This window comes from Aspergillus steynii (genome assembly GCF_002849105.1).
Source record: "Aspergillus steynii IBT 23096 chromosome Unknown P170scaffold_4, whole genome shotgun sequence".
Classification (NCBI taxonomy): domain Eukaryota; kingdom Fungi; phylum Ascomycota; class Eurotiomycetes; order Eurotiales; family Aspergillaceae; genus Aspergillus; species Aspergillus steynii.
The window spans coordinates 3,676,890-3,696,688 of record NW_020194401.1 but is presented as its reverse complement, the minus strand read 5'-3'; the positions used below and the strand labels follow the sequence as shown (position 1 = coordinate 3,696,688).

The 19,799-nt window shown below is 49.5% G+C and overlaps 4 protein-coding genes and 1 non-coding gene across 5 annotated transcripts; 2 read left to right on the top strand and 3 right to left on the bottom strand.

Moving 5' to 3' along the window:
- Nucleotides 1-544: 544 nt before the first annotated feature.
- P170DRAFT_510236 (WD40 repeat-like protein) lies at nt 545-6,602 on the top strand (the record flags this gene model as incomplete). Its single annotated transcript, XM_024854754.1, has 5 exons — nt 545-3,094; nt 3,154-4,743; nt 6,291-6,425; nt 6,476-6,516; nt 6,575-6,602. 5 exons carry the CDS (start codon nt 545-547, stop codon nt 6,600-6,602), a joined length of 4,344 nt encoding a protein of 1,447 aa, XP_024705068.1.
- Nucleotides 6,603-12,496: 5,894 nt separating this feature from the next.
- On the bottom strand, nt 12,497-12,571 carry P170DRAFT_t106. Its single transcript has one exon. It is a non-coding gene; the product is annotated as a tRNA-Val (tRNA).
- A 1,047-nt stretch (nt 12,572-13,618) lies between these two features.
- P170DRAFT_409358 (uncharacterized protein) lies at nt 13,619-15,714 on the top strand. The gene has a single exon (XM_024846775.1). It carries the CDS (start codon nt 13,670-13,672, stop codon nt 15,380-15,382), a length of 1,713 nt encoding a protein of 570 aa, XP_024705067.1. The 5' UTR covers nt 13,619-13,669; the 3' UTR covers nt 15,383-15,714.
- Nucleotides 15,715-15,739: 25 nt separating this feature from the next.
- On the bottom strand, nt 15,740-17,635 carry P170DRAFT_409355 (uncharacterized protein). The gene is made up of 4 exons (XM_024846774.1): nt 16,916-17,635; nt 16,473-16,845; nt 15,965-16,384; nt 15,740-15,916 (listed from the first exon to the last, which is right to left on the bottom strand). The coding sequence occupies exons 1-4, from the start codon at nt 17,554-17,556 to the stop codon at nt 15,839-15,841; spliced, it is 1,512 nt and encodes a 503-aa protein (XP_024705066.1). The 5' UTR covers nt 17,557-17,635; the 3' UTR covers nt 15,740-15,838.
- Nucleotides 17,636-18,294: 659 nt separating this feature from the next.
- Nucleotides 18,295-19,538, bottom strand: P170DRAFT_465082 (putative 2,3-diketo-5-methylthio-1-phosphopentane phosphatase). Its single transcript, XM_024852298.1, has 4 exons — nt 19,299-19,538; nt 18,929-19,254; nt 18,455-18,883; nt 18,295-18,408 (listed from the first exon to the last, which is right to left on the bottom strand). The coding sequence occupies exons 1-4, from the start codon at nt 19,339-19,341 to the stop codon at nt 18,301-18,303; spliced, it is 906 nt and encodes a 301-aa protein (XP_024705065.1). The 5' UTR covers nt 19,342-19,538; the 3' UTR covers nt 18,295-18,300.
- Between the last annotated feature and the right edge of the window lie 261 nt (nt 19,539-19,799).

Below are 19,799 nucleotides of genomic sequence, written 5' to 3'. Positions count from 1 at the left end.
CATGACATCATGTATCATATGGTTCATAACCACTGTGACCGACATAGCTCTGGGGTAACCACGCTAGACCTGTTGGAAGAAATGGAAATAATGGAATTGGAGAAACAGAGACGAAGAAGTAAAGAAAAAAGAGACAATGATGCTGCGGACGTATTTGACAGCACCGAGGTGCCAGGCGAGGATCTGGGGAAAACGATATGGTTCCCTCGGGCTGAGCACTAGTCTCCTGAGACTTTAGAGGACTAGGAGGCAAGTGGGCTAGGAACGGGAGAACTCACGAGGTAGATTGCTTCTAATGGACGATATCTCCTATGGGACGAGGGGCAAGCTGCCAAGCGCTCCGCTGTTTGCTTACCCCTCCGTGGCCATTTTCTCTAGTTTCTTGCTGTAGAATATTCAAGCAACCATCCAAACCCGTCAACTTCATCGGTTCTTAATAATTATTATTTGTTTTTTCGGATCGTTTGCGATCGCAGGGGTGGCTCAGGACATAGTAGATATCTACCAGTTCCAACCCCTTTAAACTAGCTGGTTGTTCCACCAAATGACAGCACAAGGGACTGACGCACCGCCGCGGACCGCTGTGGCCCGAGATGACCTTGTCCTCGACTACGGGGAATATACCATCGGGATAATCTGTGCCTTAGGGCTGGAGATGAACGCCGTGCGCCAGCATCTTGACTGTGAGCATAGAAGCCTGCCCGTGAACTCTCGAGACTCCAACATATACATTCTTGGCGAGCTCAGCCGGCATAATGTGGTCCTTGCCTGCCTTCCAGGCAATCAAGGGAAAAGCGCATCTGCCATTGCTGCGACAAATATGGCTCGCACATTTCCATCAGTCAGGTATCGTGTTCTTGTTGGGATCGGCGGAGGGGTCCCCAGTGCACGAAGTGATATACGACTTGGGGATGTGGTGATCAGCATGGGTACCGATATTCATGGAGGCGTTGTGCAATATGACCTCGGTAAGGATACTGATAAGGGGTTCGTGAGAAAGGGATTTATGAGCCCGCCACCATCAGTGTTAAGAGCTGCAGCTTATAAAATGCAAACCGATCACATATATCAAATCGGCCAGAAAACGGATTTCTCTCAACCTGGCCGGTCTGCCTACCAGAGGCCATCGGAACCGGATGTTCTGTTCGAAGCGACCTATTCCCACCAGACTGAGGGATTGACATGCGAACAATGCGACAAAAGGATGGCTGTACGACGTCCGCTTCGCGTTGAAAATAGACCCAGAATATTCTATGGATTGATAGCATCTGGGGACCGGGTTGTGAAGAGCGCCATGAAAAGAAATGCGACGGTCGAAGAATTCGGTGATGAGGTCCTCTGCTTTGAAATGGAGGCAGCTGGTATGATGAATGAATTCCCTGCTGTTGTGATCCGCGGCATTTCGGATTATGCCGACTCACACAAGAATGATACGTGGCAGCCGTATGCTGCTGCATGTGCCGCTGCCTGCGCAAAAGAGCTTCTTTCTCACTTGGAGCCCGAGAGACCGGCTGGCGATAGCCTATCGTCATCTGTGCTTCTAGAGTCAAGCGGAGTACTTCATCAGTTCCTGGCTGATATTTGCGAAACCGACCCGCAGAATGAGATGACGCGGATTCGACAAAGCAAGGGCACCTTGATAGGAGAGTGCAATCGCTGGATTGTCCAAAGTTCTGAGCTGGACATGTGGCGGACCAGTAACGAGCCCCGACTGCTGTGGATGAAAGGTGGTCCTGGAAAAGGCAAGACGATGGCAACAATCAGTCTGGTAGACTTATACACCCGCCAAACGTCACCTGAGGAGTCGTTTTGCTATTTCTTCTGTCAGAATAAGATCCCCCACTTGAACAACGCATCTTCGGTTCTCCGAGCGCTTGTTTGGAAGCTACTCTGGACACACCGTCGCCTCGTCAAATACGTACCCGATGAATACAGGTCTAAAAGGGATCATGGGAAAGAAATATTTGAAAGCCCGAATGCGTTCGCCATTCTTACAACAATGCTTGCGGCAATCCTAACAGATCGGGAATTGGAAAAGGTTCTTGTTGTGATTGATGCTGTTGATGAATGTGAGAATGGCATGGTGGATCTCCTGGAATGGATCTTGGAACAGTCGTCAAACTCGTCATCGAAGGCTAGATGGCTCCTTTCCAGCCGGAGCACCTCGCAGATTGAGGAAATACTCCGCCCCGGGAACTATAAATTTTGCTTGGATCTTGACGCAAACGAAGCACGCGTTGCCGATGCTGTAAGCTATTTGATTGAGGTTAAAATGCAACAGATCGCCGAAAGAAAGGGGCTTACGCCAATCGACCGAAGTGAGATCCAGGCCATGTTAAAGCAAAAATCAGAGTCCACATTTCTGTGGGTTGCCTTGGTCTGCCAACGACTTCAGGGAATCTCGCGAAGAAGAATGAAGAAAGAGCTAGAAGGATTTCCACCAGGCCTTGGTCCTCTGTATGATAGGATGCTCTACCAAATCGAGAGCTTGCATGATGGTGAGGACAGAAAGTTTTGCCTACATATTCTTCGAGCGGTAGTCGTCGGGCTGCGACCACTGAATCTCGCAGAGCTGGGCGTGGTGGCGGGCCTTCCAGATGATGCCCTCGATGATATCCCCGACTTAGTGCAGCTTTGTAGCTCATTTCTAGTCTTACGTGACGACTACGTTTTCATCATTCACCAGTCCGCCAAGGACTATTTCTGTGATGGCATGGGTCAAAGGCTATTTATAGACGGAGTGGCCAATGAACACAACGTCATCGCCCAAAGAACGTTCAGTATTATGGATTTGAAACTGACTCGAAATATATACAACGTAGACCACCCGGGCAGGTCAATTCATGAAATTACCCATCCTCGACCGGACCCTCTTGCGTCTCTACGGTATCAATCTACCCATTGGGCGGCCCATTTGGCCCTTTCCATGAATCAATCGACAAACAACATCGGAATATGTGCCAGCATGGGCGACGGAGGCGAAGTCGACCTATTTCTTCGGAAGCATTTTCTGCATTGGATAGAAGCTTTAAGCCTGATGGAATCCTTGGCAAGCTCTGTTCAAAATATCCGAAGCTTGAACGATCTGGTGAAAGTCAGGATTGCGACACGCCTAACCACAGTTTGATAGCGAGGCTAACTGTATCTGTCTAGAAAATCCCCTCCTCTAGCAAAAACATGGTAGACATGATTCAAGACGCGTACCAGTTTGTGCTTTTCAACAAGACCTGTATTGAGACTGCACCTCTACAGGTCTACCACTCGGCCCTTATATTTCCCCCCCAGAGCAGCATCATAAAGAAGCTGTTTTGCCATGAAATGCCAGGGTGGCTGGCTAACCCCCAAATGCTAGACAACAACTGGAGCCCGTGTCTCTATGTCCTCGAGGGCCATACTGCTGCCGTTGTTTCGGTCGCCTTCTCGCCTGATTGTACACTGGTTGTGTCCAGCTCTGAAGACTGCACCGTTCGTATATGGGACGCGGACCGCGGAACCACCGTGCGCTGTTTGAAGGGTCACGATGGTCCCGTGATACAAGTCGCAGTATCGCATGACAGTCGATGGGTAGGCTCAGCGTCACTGGACTGCACTGTTCGGCTGTGGAACCTGCATACAGGAGCATTGGTGATGGTTTCCCACACTGAAACCTACCACAGTGCACTCACGTTCTCGATGGACAGTAAATATGTCACCTTCCTATCCGCACAAAACACAGTCCAAATCTGGAATATCGATGAAAGAGGACTCAAGCATGCTTATCGACTTCATTCGAGCTTTGTGGGCCCTACAGTGCTATCTCCTGGTGGGGAATGGATAGCGTCAGTATGTGACGATGGGACCGTTGCAGTAGGAGATGTCATGACGGGAAAGATGCGGAGGGCGTTCGAAGCCGATGAACCTGTAACATCTCTTGTCTTTTTGTCCACAGAATCCAGGATTGCATCTATCTCGCGTGGCGAGGGGGTGGTTCACATATCTGACACCAGGTACCAATATATTAAGCGCTCATACCGTGCCAGCACTGGCAAGATCTTGACTATAGGTATTGTCGGCTTTGGATACCCGGTGGCGATTTCAGCTTATGAGAGGGTCAGAATTCGAAACATGAATAACGACCACATTCTGCAAACACTTTCAGGGCACAATGGCCTCGTTCAAGCCGTCGATATCTCTGTGGATAGGCAACGAATGGCTTCCGCCTCTGAAGACCACACACTCAGAATCTGGGATGCCAATTTGAGCTATACGCGCCCAACTGCTTCGCGCCCGATTGGGGATGTAAAACTCCTCGTTCTATCACCAGATTCTCAGATAGTCGCGTCAGCCTGGACAGATGATCAAGTGAGACTATGGAGCATGGAGACGGGGGATCTCCTGCAGACCTTCGGAAATATGGCCCAGAAAGTAACGATGGCATTCTCAAAAAATAGCCAGCTTTTCGCCACCCTGCAACGCGACGAAAACATTTGTGTCTGGGATTGTTCCTCCGGGGATGTCCTACACACCATTCATTCCAGCGCAGACACTTTGAACCACGACCTACTTTCTATGGACATACCGTTTTACAATAAGGAAACCTCTACTTTTCTTAACCGTGAAGATTATGAAGGTCACTCGGGTCAAGGAGAGCAGCGGATGATGGATTACGATAACCCATGGATCCGTTATAATGGGAAAAACATCCTGTGGCTGCCCAAACTTTACCTTCCTATCCATACGGAGAACAATGGGTCTCGGTTTGTTGTCGGTTGCTATACAGGGCAGGTTTTTATTCTAGATCTTGACAGGGGCCCTAGCAGGATAGATTGACCACATCTCAGCTGTCCATGTTGAATATACTACGATGAGCGTTTACGTTGAAGTGGGTTCCGCACTCTATACGGCAGTCCGGGCATCCAGCCATAATGCAAAGTAAAATTGTTAATCCAAGCTCCAAGAGGCAGCCTCAATACAGCGAACATCTAATCACGGAAATAGACCCATTCGAAATGCCAAGGATTCGCAGCGGCCCCTCAAAAGGAGTTATATCACGCTCAGCCGGGACCATGAAACGCACGATTTCAGCAACGCAGTCGAATTGAACCCCCTAAAGTCTACCCGATATTGTTAGTCCAGCTCGGATATTAACATCTGGTACCTGTTTTGGCCTCTGCAGCTCCTCGGCCTCTCCAATGAGCCTGGTTTATTCGGTGAGACACGGCGGTTCTCCTTGCATAACATTCCCCTTGCATAGTTAGCCTCGTCCCCAGACATACATCCCTATCGGCCTTACCCCCAGATTAGCATTCCTGTCAACATTCCATTTTTCCCTATCCGAAACTTAAGCCAACGAAAGGAAATTTCACAAGGACGCTAAGTCTTGTTAAGAGCCTCAACGGCCTGGCTGGGTTGGTTTTCATAGACATCGGACCCGAAGATAAAGAGAATGTGCTTCAGCTAAATGCTCGTGATTAGCCAGGTTAATGTTTCTGGAAATCAGGGATGCAGCGAGGGGTATGACGGAGACATTCCAGAATTCGCAGATTGGGTCTCCTGTAGTGTTTCCCTAGTAGTTCTCAAACGCTTGCTTCGAACAATATCTAAACTTTGGAGTCAAATATATGACTGAGACTGTTGAGATGCAAGGGTATTAGAGCCACGGACCTGTAACTGTACATGTGAGGAACACAGATTGTCGAGAAATGTCCCGGCCTTTCCAGGAGGTACAAATTTTCGAGGCGGACTAACCGCTTGGCTCAAAACGAAGCTTTTCAGAATCACCGAAATGTGGCGTTCCCCATTAGTACTAGGCCGCTTTATGTGATCGAAATCTGAATTCAGCGGCTTTTGAAGCACTGGACGGGCGAAAAGTAAGGGGAACATGACACAGACTGGACTTGTAGTTGTGGGAATGCAGGCTGGAAGGCTAACTACCGAGGCGCATGAAACGAATGACTCCGAAAGCAGCTTGCCAAAATCACCTCGCAGGGAGATGTCTCTACTAGCCCTAGACTATTCTTGGAGATCGAGGGTTGAATTTTCAGAGGCTTGGAGGAACTGGAGACGGTCGAGGAGACGAGAAACACTGGCTCGAAGTTTCCGTAACTGAGAGTCGTAGAACACCCACTTCAAGGAGGAACTGGCTGTTTAGCTGTGTGCCTAAATGTCTATAAATACTGGTGTCATTCCCGAGTAGAGATGCTCATTCACTGCCTCCCATCCACAGATTCTCATTCGAACCATTTCTTTCCTAGTCTTCTGATCCCTCTTCCAACCGCTTCGACTCCTCCAATTTACAATGCATTTTCTAGAATCTCTTCTTTGCCCTCGTGGCAAGCTCTACCATTGCTATGGCCGCCCCTGCCCAAGAGAGTGTTGCAGTCCAGAACGACGCAGAAGAGAGTCTGAGCACCCAGGCTTGCCCTAATAGATGGGGTATTTGCGGAGTACGTAGGAGCTGCTATGACACTTTCTTTATATGCTAACCACTCAATAGGAATGCAATGGGACTAGCTGCAAGATAGCAGGAAGCAACTGGTGAGTGCTCTTTGCTGTCTTCTTGGTCGCTACCACGCATATGCTAACGAAGATCAAGGGAATGTGGCAAAGGCACTAGTGTATGAATGATCCATCTTCGATATGTTGGTACTATGTTTTTACCTAATCACTATCGGTGCAGTGTACTAAGCAGAGTGGCGGAGGGGATGGGAAGCCGTGTGGTATGGGCAATATGATTACTGAGGATCCCCAGTGCCCTGGAAGAAATTGATAATGAGTTTGTCTCGTATGAGACCAGGGGCTATATTTTAGAAGCTGGTACCTAGCTTGGAGGCCACTCATCTGTATGGGCATTTTTCACCAACGTGTCCTGTTTTCCCTTTTGACTCTATTAAGATTGGAATTATACCGAGTACAGAAGGCAAAACTCAAAGACAGCAGAATTCTATTCGCAACATGATCTAGCTACATGAAACCTGCCTGTCCGGTTTATGGTTTTCAGGGGGTGCTAAGGATAAAACACCAACGAGTGGAGTCCCAGATGCCGTGGGAAACCCTTGTTTTGCGGCACTTCATGTCTGTATTTCTCCGCGCCCACTCGTTACTCGCATCATTATCATCGTCAACGCCGACGAGGCTCTTTACCCGTTGATCTCGCATTCCCGCGCATGCCCCGATCATTCTAGCTCGATTCGCTGAAGTTCAGATCGTCGTAGTGAGAATGTCATGTTTGTGCCGCACACCGGCAGCTGAAATTGACGTTCAAATGATTCGAATTGACTATGGCAAGTAGAATTATTGAAGGATAGAAAGGGCTATCAATTCCAACTGCAGGTTACACATTATTCAAACCCCTCAGATCTATCATTCCTCATGAACGTCACGTCTCATGGCTTCATTCCTGCATGTTTTGTTCGGAATCATATAGATTATGGACATGGAAATAGCTCCAAAAACACTCTGCGTAGCCTTCTCAGCAACAGAGCCCAGCGCAGCCGTTCTTCACTCGCTCGGTACTGGGCGCACGAGGGCACGAGGGCTGCTCAGGCACGAAGCTATGGTCGCCTAAACAACTTCTCTCGACATCCTTACAATGGGCGCGAAGTGTCTGTCGAATCTGATGATTGGCGTTTGATGAGCCAGCAAAAGGTAGAGGTACTCCATATGAACAGCTTAAAACTTCATGTATGAACCCTCGTATAAAGAAAAGAATAGAATCGTCAACAATACCGGGTAGTGCCACAGTAGAAAATCAAGATTGGTCTGAGAGCCAAAGTAGCTGGGGCATGAGCATGTGCTATTCATTTGAATACGGGAGTTCCGTCAAGCAGTATGGAAGAGGCTTTGCGATGGAGAGGATTCAAGCTACACCGATTGGCGAAGATAATCTCGTCATGAAAGTAGGCAGATTTCTTGACGAACTCCCTTGCCGCACGACAGGTGCTTGCCCGGTCGACTTTCCCAGTCAGCTGGAAAAGGACTGTCGCGTTTGACTGAGCGAGGACGTGGGCATGTCTGCGTGACGTAACGCGCTCATTGGATTAGGTCGTTGTCAATTTGCCATGATCAAGGACAATCGGAGTGTTCGTAAAATCGCAATATCTGATGACCTAACTGTGCCAGTCGAGGTTTCGTGCGCCGTAATAGGATATAGAAGTCTGTTGCAGTATTCTTTTTAAATATTCACATGATTGAATTAAGCCAGATATCTTCCTTTATGGGAGGAGGCTGGTTTGGATAGTGTATGTGCTTTGACGGTTCAGATTGGATAGTGGAGTGTGGACTATAAGAAGAGAGAACGATCTCTATTAATCCCCGAATGCGGAGTCATAGAACAACTCTACAAGGTTGCTGAAAGTGCCGAGAGCTCTCATCATCCTGATGTTAATTAATTTCTGAAGTATCCTCGACGACGAGGTCACAATCCGCGCACCGGTCCCAAAGAGTATCTTCTGGCAGAGAGTTCGACAATGAAAACCTGCACCAGTATCCCAGAGCAAGCTCCACACATCGTCGAAATGTGGTATCTGATCGAGCCCAGAGATAAAGCCTCAGAATCGACCGCTCCGTGCTCGACGATAAGGTCATAATACACGCACCGGTCCCAAAGAGTATCTTCTGGCAGAGAGCTCGACAATGAAAGCCTGCGCCAGTGTCCCCGAGCAATCTCCACGCCTCATCAAGAATGTAGTATTTGACCGAGCCCAGAGACAAAGCCTCAGAGTGGACTGTTCTGAGGACTCTTCCAGGCGTCCCAACGACAATATCAAAGCGCTCGGAGGCCTCGTCGTCGTGGGATAGTCACCATGAGATATCTTCAGCTGGATCTGAAGCTTGTGGGCAGGCCGCAGCGCTCAAGGCAATGACCAGATGATAGTCCTACTAGTCATCGCGTAGAATCAAAGAGCGTGAAGCAACATGCAACCATCTGCAACCTTTCTCAGGATACAAATTGCGGTTACCATTTGGTCATGACTGGAGGATAGTGCACCGCCAGCTGATCATCAAGCCGATCCGACTGGCTCACCGCTGAGAGTGGAGTAATTCCTGGTAAAATCATGGTTGTGACGCTAGGACGCCGCGGCTCTCTTTCTTAACCTGGAGCTTCAAACGCTCCTGTTCACGAGTCCGCCACGCCATACGGCTTTCCAGTGAGATCTCGTGGGCAAGCGGTTGACTTTTAGTCTCTGAATGTCATATCGATTTTGAAAGTCTTGCAGGCTGCAGAGAGCACTTGACTAAATTTCACGACAAACTGAATCTTGCACGGGCTCTTTGCCGTTCGATATCCGCTTGTTTTAGAGCATTGACAAATACCTTCGTTTTGAAACAAGCCCCGGAAGGAGAAAAGCAGTATATCAACGCGACGCTGTCAGCTGTTATTCTCTGCATGGCAGATTTGATCCTTGATCCAGACCGATAAAATAACAGTTTGAGAAGGACATGTATTGGTCCCTGTCGGAATGAGCAACTGATCACGAGAAAAATGATACGGGAGCCCTCGATAACTATTTCCGCCCCTTCGTCTATAGACCCTGTGACAGAAGTAAAGCGCATTTTGTACTGCTTCTTGTCTTCTATTGAGATAAGCTTATGGCGTGTCGAACTCCGGTCCCGAGTGCGTTTTCAAATTAATGCCGGTTTGTAAATCTGGTGGGTTGTTAAGGGCGCCCATATTTAGATTCAAATGATCAGCCAAAGAAGGCTTCACCAGCTTGGATCAACCTTCCACTGGCTTCTTTCAAGCTTCGTTCACACCCCGGGAGATGGTCCTGAATAGGGTAGGAGACAAGCCAGTGACGTGCTCGATGAGTAGATGGATCATCGAAATGACAGCCCTACCTTCATTGCATCGAGATTTGTACGTGACAAACGCACACTGGTAGAGAGGCATACCCATAAGTGGCATTGAAAGAATTAGATGCATCATCTTGAAGCCCTTGGACTGGGTAATCGGTGGTTCTTTGTCCATATCGTGAATATGCCCGTGCTTTTCCTTAAGGTTAAAACCTTCCAATACTGCCACAATAGCTCAATGTAAGCACCTAGCGCGGATGACGTGGTATGCCAGGTACTTCTTGAATAGTCCATCTTGACTTTTTCGACAATGGTCCAGGTGCCAGGATGTGAACCGGCGAAAGATGTTTGTTCGCGGATGTAAGTCTGCCGAAAAGCCTCTCTGAAGCAGTTCGAACTCATAGTTTGAATGTTCGCTTTGAGATAGATGACTAACAGGATAAGCACAAACAGCTTGCGAAGTGCGTCGCGAAGGAAGGAAGATGTCCAATTCTGATGCCGGTCCTTCGAAGCATTCCGAGACCGTCAGCCAGGAGACATGGAGGCAGGGAGTAATTTCTCCTACCCCATGCATATCCACCAAGGCTGTTGGTCTGTGGCTTTAGAATGTTTCTTATTGTCCAGCAGTATCTCCAGTTGTGGCTAGCAGCAGCCTTTAACGAACGGATAGCTTTCTGAGTACCCTCTTTAAGGTCTCTTGGGTCCATGTCCTGCAGTTCGTCGCAATCGACAAAGTGACACCTGCCATGGGGATATCGTCCCCTGTGTCTCACTCATACTCATGCAATCAAAGCATTTATTGCATCCAGATAGACAGAAACAACAATTCTCAGGTCCTCATGACCAATCACGTCTCGTGCAGCGCGGGATTATACACCTCTGATCTCTGGCCAATGGATGATTGTACCGCACCTCCTCCCAGATGAGACGTCCATGCACCCGTATCAATGATGAGTTTTGTTCATTCATTCATTCTTTTGTGCCTGTTGTATCATCACGCTGGAAACGACAGGCATGTGATGGGAGACCACCATCTGACAACCTATGATGTGATGCTCTTCCAGCAGTGTGCCGACATAGCTTTTGTCGATTAGAGCTGATGCCCTTCATGACATTTCTCGCTTTAAAAGTCGAATATTCTTCGATCTGGATATTCGTGTTTCTCAACTTGACCAGGACCCGTCTTTTTGAAGGTTATGCATCTTCCACACCCGTGAACAGGAAGTAAATCATGAACCTCGCCTCTGCTACTGTCCACGAATGGAACCTCACATTCAGATTGCGAAAGGAAAGTTTTCCAGGGCCTTGATGGTACCAGTCTCTTCATGGACGCCAACCAAATGCCGTTTCTCATCATATGATTGTGCTCGCAACTTGAACCAATGGGGTGAAAAAGGTCTTCGCCACCAGGTTGTGCACTGGTAGACTCTCGGGCAACAGTGATAGCTGCTCCTTGATTGCATGCAGAATACATTGCTGCCATGCAGGGCCGGAATGTCATGATCGAATGACATAAACTGTTTTTCCTGTCTTGCTCATTGTTTTGAATCGCCCGTTTCTGCGAGGGGTGATGCTATACATAATCAGTACATCGTTTTGTGTCTCTTCGGCAGGGCAGAAGGTACCATGGACAACCTCGATGAGTACCTGGGCCTGAGATGGGTCAGTAGGGGAAGGCATATCAATAGCAGACAAGTTGTGTACAAGCTCTTGCTGCTTCCTAGAGCTGCATCGAATCTATATAGGAGGTTTGGTGATATATCATGGTTGGATATTGTGGTTGATAAGCAGTCCTTGGTTTCTGGGCAAGATGATGAGGATGGGGAGAATAGGGAAGATGAAGATGAAGAAGAAAAGGAGGAGAGGACAAAGGAAGTGAGATGAAGCTTGGAATTAGTGAATATTGAGGGTGATGAATGAATTGCTAATCTTTGAATATCGACTATCTTCATTCGCTTTTACGCTTTAGTATAGTGAATGCTGTTCGCACTTGACGAAGTAAGCCGACGGATCTTTCGTTTGCAGAAAAAGAAAGAAGGAAAATAAGAAAGACGAAGAGGACGATGGAAGAATGCGTTCACTGGCCAGTAGATTGTGGGAGGTTCTAAGAGAATATGTCGTCTGCGTTGTTTGAAGCATTAAGCCAAGACACTGAGGCGCTTTGCCCTATGCCATTGTCTGGCTTTTAGATGTATGAAACCACCATATAGAGCAGGCAAACAGACTCCAGACCCATTTTGCCAACAGTTCTACCTAGCAATTCCTATCACAGCCCCCCTCTCCCAATTCCCCCTTGCCAACTCCTCCGCCTCCTCAGGCTCATAAAACCCCATCCTAATCCCACTCCCACTCGCCACACTCAAAAACCCCGCAATGTCCGCCGGCGTCAACCCCTCCACCCCAAAGTCAATACCATTCCCATGATAAACCCCGGGCTGCAAGGCCTCCATAGTCACAAACCCCTACATCCTGCGGATATAGAACCGTTATCTTCGTAGCGGGCTCCCGCCTTATGGAATAGACGGAAACCAGTGGGGCAGACCTGGGTTCTCATTGGTTGTGGATACCCCTATGCCTTATGCTGGGAGATGCAAGTGCAGCACCTTATGCGCAGAGTCCACACATAACAAGAGTTAAGCAAGCCAGGCGATTTATTGGTAAGAGGCTCCTCAACCAGACTGCGGTCTAGGCGAAGATCAAGCAAACAAAAAGCAAAAAGAAATGACCAGACTGGGGCTCGATCCCAGGACCTTATCGGTGTTAACGATACGTGATAAACCAACTACACCATCCGGCCAGTTCATGAAAAACAGTTAGGCATGAAGTGACAAATGAAGGAAACTGCACGTAGCATACTACAATAACATGGATATCACTTAGTACAAAAGGCTTCAATCTACAAAGTGCCATCCACTACCTCACCCGACACACATTCTTGACCCGACTTATCGAGTCAATTCTTGTGCTCGCCCCTTCACCCAGCTTTTTGATGTCCGACACTGACATTCCTCGCCGCATGTTCGCCGCTTTAGAAATAGCGACAACGTCAAAAAGGGCCAAAGGAGTGAGAACCAGACCAAAGATTGCCAAGCGCGCATTTTCCTTGTCATCGACAAGTGTATAGATATCCAAGGCAGCGTTCCCAGTGGCACCCAGTACAGAAACAATTCGTCCAATCGTCGCGAGGGATTGAACGGCACTGGCCGCCTCCCCGATGATGGGAATGAAAAAGAATAAAGCACTGAGAAACGCAAGCAGGATAGCCTTACTTTTCTGTTCACGAATGCTCTCCGCGAATATTGTGCATGTTGTCCACAGCGTCGGAGATCATCGAGATGGGGATACTGAGTGCATCGACCAGATCATCAACGCCTCGTATGAAATGACCCGCTTTGATATCTTTAATACCGCTATCTAGTTGCGGACTGAGGGGTGTTAGCTCTTGGCGAGCCGTAGCAACCACATCTTTGGGCCAATCACGTCCTCTTTATTAAATTTACCGGGAAATACCAGGACAGGATGTAGAGTATTGTGAATTTGGATGAGAAAGGTAGCACGACTTCTAAGCCAGTTCCCAGCTGGACAGTCTTCCGATGCCCACTAGCTTTCAGCGTCCCATTCCAGCTGGAAGTGGTGACTCAGGGGGTGGCGTTTGTACTAACGAGTGGTTCATGTATCTCGGGATGCAACGCTAGCAAGCCACTTGATGATTAGCCATATTGAGAACCCTTGACATGCCAGTTAATTATTTCTCGGCGGAAATGACTCACTCTCAAGTTCGACGAGGCTGCCTTCTTTTACTTTCTCATTTCCCCACGGTTCAGATAAATAGCACGATGCTTCATGCCCACTTCAAGCTTCGAACATTGACATTTGCGTTGTTGCTATCGGCAAAATGAATCACATCGAGAGGCTTCCCACTGAGTTGCTTGACGCGATTGTTGCCTATCTCGAAAGCAGTGAGCTTTTACCTCTCTTATCGTGTAGCTTAGTGCTAAGGAGCTATACGATATGCGTACTCAGCCGACGCGAGAACGGAAAGGACATATTGATGCGTTGGGCTTGTTTAAACGGCCACCTTCCTATCATTCGCTCCCTCGTATCGCACGGTGCCTCGGCAAGTACGATAGATATCGAGTGGAATCATTGGGACAGACGAAGAGAGCGATGGGTCGAGAGGCGATCGAAGATTCTGACTCTATGCGTGGCCGCCGCGCGCAAGCAAGTGCAGGCCTTCCAACTACTTCTCCAACTAGGGGCAAGAATAGATTGCCCCGGGGTAGAGAGGAGGGAGCTTCCCAGGCTTCTGGACCGAATATGCGATCCTGTTGTTGACTGGGCCCTCTTACGACTTTTCTACGAGCATGGACTTCATACCCAAGTGTGTATCACTCACTACCCGCAGCTGCGGCGTGTTATTCATCGCCAGGCGTCGGCTGCAACAAGAGGTCCGGTGCAGATGCTCTTAGAGAAAGGAATAAGCCCGAACGAATGTCATGTTCGACATGGATTCAACCCCTCAACACCCCTGGCTACGGCTTTTCGCCTAAAGGATCGCTCCACTGTTGACATATTGTTGCGCCATGGCGCTCATATCGATGGGCCTAGTCTCACGCACTCTGTCAGGAGGCCGTGGCCCATTCCAATCTTTGTTGCCGCCGAGGACATATCCACCTATGGCTTCGAATTGATCCGAATTTGTCTTGAAAATGGCGCGGATATTAATTATTGCGCATGGGAAAGGATTCGGGACAGCTGGGGCTGTTATAAGGGTCCTGATCACTATCTCACACCGTTTCTGATATATCTGGACTCAATCTCAACTTGGGAGACTAGGAAATTGAAGGTGGAACCGGTTCAGGCAATAAGCTTTCTGGTAGATCAGGGAGCTTGGGTGGAACAGCCATTAAACCCACCGTTTGAAGGCCAAGTTCACGGTGCCAGGCTGAACTTTACCCCATGGGGTTTCGAGTTCCTTCTAAAGAAATGGGGACCGACAGCACTGCGTGATTACGACGGATTTCGTACAACAATATACTTTCTTTTGCAGAAGGCAGTCGAGAACGAAACTCTAGGCGAATCGCTGGCTCGTTATGACTACCCCGTTGACAGGTGGGGGAGAATAGAGAGGGACGGTGAGGTTCCTAGCATATGGCAAGAGCTTCTGACATACCTTCTCGATGTTCAACAAGTGGATCCAACTACCCTGCTGTATCAATACATCCTCTACAAAGGAAGGTTTATGGAATGGCAGGGTGATATTTCCCGGGCTACCATCGACCGTCTGTTGGCGGCAGGGGGGAATATCCACGCTCGATTACAGCCAGATAGCCCTACTGTGCTCGAGGAATTATGCAGAACGTATAATTATCAGGAACGTGGACGTCTTCTGCCCGGTCGGGCACTTGGCTACCGCTGGGATGAGTGGCGCGAAGAGTTTGTTCAGTTCCTGGTTAGCAAAGGTATTACCGATGGACCTGTCAGTGCTGCACATGATCTGCTTTTATTTGACTTGGATGGATTGTATGAAGGAGCGGTCTCACGCCTTTGGCTCCTGGCCGGGATTCTAGGGAAGAAAAGGACTGTGGTAGTGGGAGCAAAGTCTTGAGATGTACCAAGGCAACAGACATCTTGTCACACCAGGTCCGGGCTGTTGCACAGCAATTGCACAAGTATTATCATGGTCATCAAATCCAGACCTCGATATATCATGCAAGATGTCATAGGATCTGCGAAAATATCCACTCCCTAGGGGCAAATCCTATTATCGTCTGCAAAAAGATTAGCGGAGTCAGGATTTTATCCTGTGTTGCTCTGCCTATGCCGAGGTCCATTCATCCGCAAAGCTTAATATAGTTGGGATTATTTGGATTTTTGAGAAAACGTTATTATATATTCTTATAGATGGTAGGCGGTAATAGTTTTCAAACAGCTTATTATAACTGGAACACAAGACATTTACAAAGCGACAGTTTGTAATTATATTAAAGTGACCACCTGAGCCATAAGCCCAATATCCACATTCAAGCTATCATCCATCCCACCAACCTATACCCAATCAATATCAAGACCGCATCATCCCCCTCGCCTGCCGCATCTCCTCCTCGGACGGCAGATTCACAATCATAAGATACAACACATTCTACACCATTAGCCAACACTCCACAGACAGGTAGATTAGACAACTCACCGATTGCAACTTCTTCTTAATCCCACCCAACGGCCCGTCGCCTCTGGGCCCGCGTAACCGTTCTCGCGGATTCCGAGCCCCATAGCCAGGTGCAGAGGCAGGACCCTCCCTATACCCCTCTTCTGCAGGATACTGCTCCCCAGATCTGGAATTCTGCACACCATTAATGATATGGCTGATCGGACCTTGTCGACGACCCAGCAGACCACCTCCAACTCCCCGATCATAGCCCCTGCGACCGCCCTCTCTGCGACCTCCGCCTGCTCGACGACCCCCGATGAGCTCGTCAGGGTTGACGTGCCCGCCCGTGACGAGGCTGATGAGCGATCCGCTGTTGGCTGGATGACTCGGGTCTGCGTAGCGAGAGGTGAACTGCGGTTTGGGCGCCATGTTCAGATCGGAAGTTGGGTTTTCCATCATCTATCACCACTGTTAGAAACCCCATCCAGAATCCAACATCCACCACTCTACGAGCCGGAAGACAGGAGGTAAAAGGGAAGAAACATACAAACTGCGCCTGCCCCCTCCGATCCAAATAATCCCCCACAAACTCCCTCCTCGAATGCTTCTCCTTCAGCTTCTTCTCCGCATCACCACTCTGCCTTGCCAACTCATCTAAGTCCGGAAAGACAAGCGGCGCGGTCTCTCGGAAGGGTAAGTCCCCGTAGGTCTTCCCATCAGAGGACTTGTATTTATGCTTCATTTTGTTCATCCACCCGGTCTCGGTCCCTGGCCCGTGGTCGATGGACTGCGAGACCGTGGAGTTCAGATCGAAGCTGACGTAGGGGGACTCCGAGTCTGGTTTCCAAGTCATGATGAGGCAGTGCAGGCCGCGGGGGTGGTACATTTCTTGGTTGATTTTGTCGAAGTAGGTATTTGTCCTTTCATTTACATTAGCATTCTGCTTGATCGGTAGAATGAAGGGAAGGAAGATAGGGCAGGGGGACATACTTCCTCCGATTCTCCGCCGCGATGGCAACATCCGTCCCGATCTGAATCGCAACCGAGACGGCCATCCCGATCGCCGAAGGCATGAACATCGTGCCTATGGAGGCGAGGTTAATAGCTCCGATCCAGCCGGACGCCTGACAGGCTTTATTCGAGGTATCGAGAAAGTCGATGAAGGTGGCCTGGTCGATGCCGAAGTCGTCGAGCACGGGGGCATACGCGCGGATGAAGCCGCGCTTGCGATCTCGGGGTCGGCGCTGGGGCAGAATCACGGGGTAGGGCAGAACTGGATGGCCTTGGGGAACGGCGTAGGAGGTTGGATGAGACTCGAGGAAAACGTGGGCTAGTTGGTCGACGTCCTGCGTGGGCGTGTAGCCGGGCGGCGAGTCGTCGTGGCCCAGTTGGTCTTGGGCTTCGTCGAGTTGCCATTCTTCTTCGTGGTGGTCTTCGATGTGGTCGGGTTGGTACGGGGAGTAGTTAGGTGAAGGGCAGTGAGGTGGAGGGAAGGAATTAGATGGAGGGGAGGGTTCAGGCGTGTGTTCTTCTGAGCCATTCTGCTTGCGACCAGCTTTGTAGGCAGTGATGCTCTCCGAGGCGAGACCGATGCCGGAGGCGACACCTTTGATGAGTTTGCCGCGGAGCATGATGAAGGAACTTCTGAATGAATGAATGAAAGATCCAGGGAGAAACCATCACCTTTAAATACCCTGACCGAAACCACCCATCGGTGATCAGGCCGACAAATGGGGCGAAGACATGATATGCACCGGGCTGATGAAGCTAAGACTCGACAAGCCGCGTCTAAATTTCCGTCGAAGCCAATGCGAATCCCATAGCCCGTAAGACCGTAAAACTAGCGAGTGCTCAGCCTGACGCATCCACACGGTCGGGACAGCCTCGCGGGATTTATCGGTGGGTCTTTCGACTAAGCCTTTGCTTGGCGTGCCTTTTCTCCTGTTGCGGTTAGCGGATGGGCGTCGCATTTCGTTTTGTGGATTGGGCTGTTTTGAGTGTGACTGGAGGGTTTGTAAGTGGCTGAATTGGCTGACTGGATGAATGGAGAAGTTCTGAAGTCCCACGGAATATATTGCGCGCGGTCACGGAAATTCCCCGCCATGGAACAAAGGGTAGGGCGCCAGAGTTGTATGACTTGAGATGAGTATGGGAAATAAACAGAGGATGTTTCATGATGCTATCTTTAGCTAGTGCATGCTGTATCCACACAAAACCAATATATATAATAGGTGGCATATCAATACTCGTTTGCTCACAGTCAATCATGAGTAAATCGATCAATTAGCTATATTTGAGAATGCAAAATGAATTGAAAAAATAATATTTATATCGTAAATCTATCCAATGTGCCAGCACAAAGGAGCATTAATTACCTAGAAGGCAGCCTTGTCCCTGATCTTCTCCGCCTGCAACTCGGAAAAGCTCTCCGGCCACAGCATCATCTTCTCCTCCTTTGGCGTGGCCGCAATAAACTGGGGGACCTGCAATAGTTAGCAAACACTCTACCACGCAATAATAGAAACATACAGCCTGTTTGCTGGAAATCCGTCGCCACATGTTCGCCCGCGGGTTAAACCGCGCCGGCACGCCATGGCCACCCGTCTTCTCCTCGTCCTCCTTCATGATCTTCTGCACCTCGCGCTTGATCTCCGAGAAGTCCTCGAACGGGATATACGGGATCTTGTTCTCCTTGCAGTATTCTTCTAGACGCAGGCCTTTGCGCGCGAAGAGCACATCGGCCTCCCGCGCCGCCGGCAGATCCGAAACCCCGTCGCCGATGAAGATAATCAGGGGGATCTCGTTGTCCAGCGCGTACTTCTCCGCCAGAGCGCGTCCCTCCTGAATGGATCGCGCCTTGTCGTGGCCGAGAGGCGTGTCATGACGCCAGATGGGCTTCCACTGGCCACCTTCCTCGCGGATATCTGCGTCGTTGGCGACGATTTCAATTTGCGATGCCTATCCAGTCAGTACCCTATCTTCCATGAGAGCTGACGAACGTACCTCCTCCGGACCAAGGAACTGCTTCAAAACCTGCGCCAGAACCGGCTTCAAACCCGCACTGATCACGTTGAAATCAATCTTATGCGCGACGCAAAACTGGTGGAATTCCTTGAACCCCGGGTCCAGATCCAGCTGGGTCTGCATGATCTCGAACCCATCGGAGAACGGGATTTTCAGCGATCCCCACATATCCTCGGAGACTTCGACGAAGGAGCGCGCCCCCGTTTTAATCTCCTGCTCGAACTTCTGGCGGCCTTCGGCGCCGCAGCCTAGCGCGTCGACGAGCACATGGCCGCTATCCTGCATGAAGATAGTGCCGTCGAAGTCTAGCCTGTTAGCTTGGTCGACAGGGATCCAGGGTAAGTCGTACCTGAGAAGCAGACGATCTTTCGCGTGGTGGGAGCAATTGACATGGTGTTTGGCTAAAGGGGGGGTACACGGGGAAAGTTGAACAAGTGAAGCATCGTGAGCGAGCCAGGCTTAAAAGCCAGTCTGTGGCAAACCGGTTGCTCATTTTTCAGTGACGTGACCTCACCAGCCCAGGGACGTCAATGTGGGTTCCGGGTCGGGACTTGGCAGAGGTATGATGTCGAGAACCATCGATTAGTAGTATTAGTGGAGCGTTGGCATTGGCGAACAATACGGAGAGCTGAACGGCCGGGGAAGACTCGGTCGCCAACGGGAACCCGATAGGTGAATGACGTCATTCCTGCCTGGCTCGCCTCGGTTTCCTCTTCGACGGAAACGAACGCGGCATTCTTTCTGTTGCTGGCCGTGTGTCGGTTCCTTGTTTATCTAGGAAATAGTGTAAATTCATGTGCTTTTCATCTTGCGGTCCAGACCCGTTCCTGTCGGTCTGGCCTGGATCCAT